General features: G+C 48.6%; 1 protein-coding gene across 1 annotated transcript in view; it reads left to right on the top strand.

The window, feature by feature from the left end:
• The window catches only part of Brca1 (BRCA1, DNA repair associated), a 58541-nt gene that overhangs the window by 6373 nt on the left and 45574 nt on the right, over positions 1-6594 (top strand). Inside the window, exon 3 of the mRNA XM_023718048.1 lies at positions 4769-4822. Coding sequence (XP_023573816.1) covers positions 4769-4822 — 54 coding nt within the window. The remainder of the gene's footprint in view (positions 1-4768; positions 4823-6594) is intronic.

Genomic DNA, 6594 nt, shown 5'->3' with positions numbered 1-6594 from the left:
TTTTTAAAAAATGTTTTTAGGACAGGATCTACAGGGTTTCACTGTAGATTAGACTTGGTAGTGATTCTGTTTTCAGCCTCCCAAAGCGCTGAGATTACAGGCATGTGCCACCACGCCCAGTCTCAATCACCTGCGCTCCACGGGTGGGGCCAGCACTGCATGGGGGGGATCGAACCCCGACCACTGTGCTCTGCCTAAGCAGGTGCTTTAGTCTGCTGAGCTATCAGGCCGGCCCTGGTATTGGTTTTTTCTTTTTCTTTTTCTTTTTCTTTTTCTTTTTCTTTTTCTTTTTCTTTTTCTTTCTTTTTTTGAACCGGGGATTGAACTCAGACCCTTGCACTTGCCAAGGAAGCACTTATTCCACTGAGTTATCTCCCCGGCCCCTGGTTTTGGTTTTTTGAGATGGGGTCTTGCTATGTAGTTCAGGCAGGAATCGAAACTGAACTGTGTAACCCGGACTAACCTCAAACTCTCGATGATCCGCATGCCTCTGCAAGAGTCAGGGTGGCGGGTGTGTGCCCCCATGCCCAGATCCCAGGCAGGTCTTGCACTCGGAGACCTAAGTAATCCTGTCACAAAGCTGGGACAGACTATAGGTGTGTCCCTTTATGCCTGCCTGAACTGGCTATGTAAGATAATTGGTAGCTTTCTTGTTTTTGTAAACCTAAATCTAGCTTCTTTATTTAGCAAATTATCTGTTGAGGGATCAAAATGCAAATATGTGGTTTGGAAAGTGTTAAGCTCAGTGGTCTGGGCCAGTGTGCTCCATTCCTGTCCTGTCCTTGGGCTCTTCCCCCACCATTCATTGCTGTTCCCACCTCAGAGTTTTCATCTGCTCAGGGTTTGTGTTTACAGTGTGTTTGTATAGTTTGGATTATAATTGCCATATTGAAATATAATCATCTCAGGATTGAGTCAGTGGTGAGAATGAGAGCCATCTGGTGCCGTAGCTAAAGCCAGTTCTTCTTCCTGAGAATTTCGTTGCTATCTAGTCTTACAAGTAGTGATTTTAGTAACAAATCGGAATTCTCTCTATGGGGACCGTTTTCATTTTTAATTTTTAGCGTAGTAGTAGTTTTTTGGTGTTTCTGAGACAGGGCTTTGCTGAGCAGCCCCGAGTGGCCGTGAACTCACAGTGCTCCTTCTGCCTCAGGCATGAACAACCACACCCACAGCTGTTTTCCTTTGTAAAGTCCTATTTCTTCCCAATAATAAGTAGCTTCAGTGCAGGTCACTTGCTGAGGAATGTCTTCCCAAGTAGAACGCAACTGTATTTATCCTCGCTGCAGGCCTGGACGCCTGGCACAGTGGGCAGAGGAAGGAAACTGAGTGCCCGGAGGAGGCTCGGCGGAGGCGGCTGTGTGAGTGCAGCAGGGCTGTTCTCCCCAGCTTTTCTTTGTTTGTTGGTTGGTGTATTTTTTAACTTTCTGCAAAGCCTTATTCCAGAGGGTCTCAGTCCTTGGCAGCTGCCTTCCTCATGGCGGCCAGCACGTTGCTCAGCTCCTCACACTTCTTGGTGCCGATGTGCGTCCCCACCCTTGATGAACTTGAGGGCGCGCTTGTCCTGGGAGACCTTGAGCAGCTCCATGGCGCGCCGCTCGTAGGGGGCGAAGCCGCACACCTCCCGGATCATGTCCCACGTGAACTTGGTGTGCTGGGGAGGTGTCCGCGACCGCAGGTGTGCCTCGCTCTGCTCACATTCTTAGTCACCTTGTGGCCCTTGTTGAGGCCCACGGCCATGGGATAGCGGAGGGCCATGGCTACTGTTCTTCGATGGTTGCTGTGGTGGAAGCCCCAGCTTTTCTTATGATCCTTTTCTAAAAGCCAAATACTCAGCAAAAAGAACCACATTCTGGTCACAGCCAGGTTACCTCTTCGATGTCTGGCTCGGGCTTCTCTGAGGAAAACTGCCTTTTACAGTCCTCGTTCGGCCAAGGCAGAAGCCTTGAAAGAGCCGCAGGTTCCCAGCTGCGCAGATGGCGCTACCCCCATGATGCTGCCAGAACACCCTCCACCCAGCTGTCGCAGGCCCTGGCCTGTCTGCCGGCCTCTGTGCCCCGCCCCCTGGGGCGTGCGCCCGTTGTGTAGCTCTGCTCTTCATACCGTTCGCTTGTCTCCTCCCATACGCACTGCACTCTACGTTGCCGTGCTCTGCTCCGGTTTTCTCTAACACCTGTTCCCATCTGTTCTTAGTTATTTCTCTTCTCACTTGTACGTCACATTTAGAATGTGAGCTCCATGAGGTGGCCCATGGGGTGTTCACTGCTGAATTTACTCTGTGCTTCATATATAGATGTTTAATATTTGCTAATGTGGCTGGGCGTGATAGCACACACCTGTGATTCAGAGCTTTGGGAGGCTGAGGCAGGAAAATCACAAGTTAGAGCCCAGCCTAGGCAATTTAGTGAGAACTGGTCTCCAAATAAAAACTAGAGCAAGGGCTGAGTAGCTCAGTTAAAGGTTCTGGATCTATATGTATATATATATATATATATATTTGTGTGCGTGCGTGTATTAAGTAGATTAAATTCAGAAAGATGTTGAGATTTTGTGAACAGAGAGGGATGGGAATTTCCTTTAGTTGTTATTTATCTCAGTGTTTTTGCAAAGTGATCAAAATGCCATGACCCCCTGAAGTGATGCAGTGAAGCCAACAGTGCCACTTGCAGTTTTCTTGTCCTAGAGTTGAACCTGAATTCAGTAGCGCCCTGTGCGTTGTTCACTGGAAATGCGCCACATGGGCAGTGGCAAGCCTTTTAGTGCCCAGAGTGCCAGCACTGTAGTTAAACCTGCATACTGATGTTTCAGCTCAGAAAAGAGAAACTTTTGTCTTAAAAGAAAAATACAGTAACAGCTTTGGGTGACACAAACAGCCTGCTGGGGTCATAGGCTGCCACCACAGAAGTAGAAGAACCTGCAGAACCACACTCCAGAGCTACGATTGGCAAGATCTAGAGTGAGGGAAATTTGCAGTCTGGTGATCTAGTTTTTTAAATAGGTGACAAGAAGGAAAAATCCAGCTTAAAGGAGACTGGAGACATGAACCAAATTTGGTGTATGACTACTGCCTGGTCACTAATTGAAGCACACCCAGCTATTAAAAACCAATTAGGTGAAGCAAGTTGAGGCATTTGTTATATGTTAAATGATATTAAGTTAATTACTCATCTTTTATCGTTAGGCTAGAAAAAGTCTCTACAGTGGTACCCATCTGTAACGCCAGCTACTCTGGAGGCTGAAGTGGGAGAATCATAGGTTTGAGGCCATCCTGAGCAATTTAGCAAGACTGTCTTAAGAACCAGCCAAAAGGGCTGGGCCCTAGTTGAGTGGAGGAGCGCTTGGCCAGCATGCCTGAGGCCCTGCTCAATACCTAGTGCTGCAAATAAGAAGTAGCCCATTGGCAGGGATTTGTCTACAAATAACCTGAGGAGTGGAGTGGCAGTGGTATGTGTGGCTGGAACAAGACTTGCTGTGGGCTGGCAGTTGTTGAAATTGGGGGGGGTACATGTTTGTTTGTTTGTTTAATTTTATTTGTGTGTGTGTGTGTGTGTGTGTGTGTGTGTGTGTGTGGCCAGCTCAGCCCAGCAGGGGGCGGGCTGGCTGGCATGTGGTTCTGGGGGATTGAACCGTGGTCCCTCTGCTTTGCTAAACTTGTTCTAAGTAGGTGCTTTAGACCACTGAGCCATCTCCCCAGCCCCGGGGGGTGTTACATGGTGATTTTACTTTTTGTCTATCTATGTGGGGAAGTAGGGGTCTCACTATGTTTCCCAGGTTGGCCTTGAGCTCATCCTCTCGCTCCAGCCCGAGTGGCGGATCACAGGGGTGTACCACCACACCTGGCCCGTTTTCCTATATTTGTGTAAATGCTCGAGATTTTCTACATTGACTACAAAGGCAATCACATGCCCAACAAGTGCCATAAGGGAAGCCAAAAGAAATATACAGCTGTTCTCTCTCCCTGTGGGGGGCACAGTCCAGGAGCCCGGTCGGGTCCTGAGGCTGCGTACACGGAACCTCACGGACAGGTTCCTGACTGACAGACGTAGGGGACACTTGCAGCTTTTCGATTTTGCCTTAGCCCTATCTGATTGCCAGCATGGCTGCTCTTGGTTTTTGCCACCATAGTAAGGAACGTCATGCTAGTAGTCAGTGTCTGTCACCTGCGTTCCCATCCTCAAGACCTCCACCAAGTAACAGTAGGCGGGTAGCCTGCACCTGCTAGACAAGGGATGACTCGCTTTCTGGAAGGAACAGCGGGAAGGCTTCTTCCTGCTGCCCAGAAGGTTGCACCTCTTAAAACATGAAGGGTTGGTTAGCTGGGGAGTTTCCCATTTAATACTTTTGGGCCACTGTTGATTACAAATAACTAAAGCTGCAGAGTGAAACCACGAATGAGGGAAAACTACTGTGAGCAAGAGCTTTCTTTGTAGAGTTTAGTGTTTACTTAAGTTGCAGGAGGTACATTCAAAATGATAGCTCAGGCCAGGCGTGGTGGCCCGTGTCCTGAGTCCCAGCACTCAGGAGGCTGAGGCAGGAGGATCACTGTAAGCTGGAGGGCAGCTGAGGCTACATAGTGAGTTCTAAGGCCTGCCTGGACTATATAGTGAGACCCTGATTAAGAAAACCAGAAATATAAAATAAAAATTCCAGGCTATACCTTGAGTCCACCATAAACTTCCTTACTCGAAGTACACTTATTTTGGGGTTTGGGATATATTTATAAATTGCTGCGCCTGATTAATTATTCTTTTTTTCCTCTATCATTTAGTCTGGAGTTGATCAAAGAACCTGTTTCCACAAAATGTGACCACATATTTTGCAAGTAAGTTTGAGCAGTTTTTGTGCTCCTTTATTAGCTTTTGTGCTTGTTCTTATGATGCAGGGAATACTGGACCTGGTAGGAGCTCCTTAGCTTCTTTTCTTAAGCGACCACAAAAACTCCAACGCGGTTTGTTCTTGGAGGATACATCTGGTTACCGTGATCAGTCGCAGCCTCGCTGCTGGTGATGTGGCGGCTTATCTGTGTACGAAGAGTGTTGCCAGGTCCCATGGACAGCTGTTTGGTTTCTGTGTCCAAGGGTGAAAGCGGGCCACAAGTAGTTTTGAAATAAGCAAAGTGTTTCAACCCGTGTGGAGGTCGGAGCGCTCTAGCAGCAGCTGATGCTCAGGCTAAGGCTCACAGCCAGCGGGGCACAGCGAATCCCTGCCCCCTAGCGCACGCCTAGTCTTTTCATTATTCCCTAAACAGTACGGTATAACAACTGTCTTCATGGCTGCCTGGCACTCGGAACTTCTAGTGATGGAAGCCTGTTTAAGATGGAGAGAGGCTGGGTGTGGGTACACATTCCTCACCGTTTCCTGATAGGGGCTTGGGCACTTGGAAGGTTGACATCTAAAGTGGGTTCTTGGAACTGGTCTCCACTATACTGAAGGCTGTAGTTGACATATTCAAGGGTCTTCCCCTCTGATGGGTGAGACACTGGGGATTGAGCCCAGGGCCTTCACTTTGAGCTTTGTCCCCAGACCAATTTTGAAATAGGTTTTCACTAAGTTGCCAGTTTGTCTTGAATTTGGAAGCAGATTCTTTTGTGTGTGTGTGTGTGTGTGTGTGTGTGTGTGTGTGTGTGGTATGGGGGATCAAACGTGGGGCACTTGCCAGGTGGGTGCTTATGCCACTAAGCTCTCTCCCCAGCCCTTGGTCTTGAATTTGGGGTCCCCCTGCCCCAGTCTCCTAGCATGCTGGCCTCACAGTTGCGTGGCACCATGGCCTGCTTTCGCTGAGTTTGCTTTTAAGGGATTTTTCTCCTTTAATTTAAAAGACAAACCATGTGCCTGTCTCTGGGTCTGTTAAGGCAGAATGGTGTCGGACACTGTGTTTCTCACCCTTGAACCCCTGCCTCCTCTCACCTTTCCCGAGGACAACTGCAGTTATTTATTTCATTATCCTTTTAGGAATTTTTTTAGCTCTGCAGCTTTTAGCTTGGAGCTCTTGAATGATCTTTATGAATTTTCTAGCATTCAGGTTTGTTTTTTTTTGGTGGAACCAGGGATTGAACTCAGGCCTTTGGCTTGCCAGGGAAGCACTTATTCACTGAGCTATCTCCCCGGCCCTAGCATTCAGTTTTAAGTTCAGTTGTATTAAAAAATATGGTGTGTGGTTGTTTTCCTAGGAATGCCGTAGTCTGATTTTCTTCTGTCTTCTGCTGTTGCCATGGTATAAAAAGGGGGACAGCTGCTGCCTGAGGATAGGAGTTCTGGCGGAGGATGCAGGAGCCTGTTCGCTCCGGAGGGGTCCCCGGAGCCTGCCGCCTGCGCCTTCCTCCCCCGTGGCCCCCCCGTCCCCACACAGCTCCACAGCCCACCCCGGCCTCTCACTTCTCAGGTGCCCTGCTGGTTTCCATCCCGCCCCAGCAGTTTGTTAGGGCTCGGCCACCTCAGCACAGTCTTCTCTCTGCTTTTAAGTGTTTTTACTTTCAGAGTTTTGCAGCCTCTAGAGCAATATGTTGCCCACCAGTTTCTTCACAGATGGATACTGAGATAAAGTGCCAGTACTTAAAAGGCCACTGTGTGTGTGTGTGTGTGTGTGTGTGTGTG

The sequence above is a fragment of the Octodon degus genome, unplaced genomic scaffold, assembly GCF_000260255.1.
Source record: "Octodon degus isolate 3935 unplaced genomic scaffold, OctDeg1.0 scaffold00056, whole genome shotgun sequence".
Taxonomy (NCBI): domain Eukaryota; kingdom Metazoa; phylum Chordata; class Mammalia; order Rodentia; family Octodontidae; genus Octodon; species Octodon degus.
This window is presented reverse-complemented; position numbering and strand designations above follow the sequence as displayed.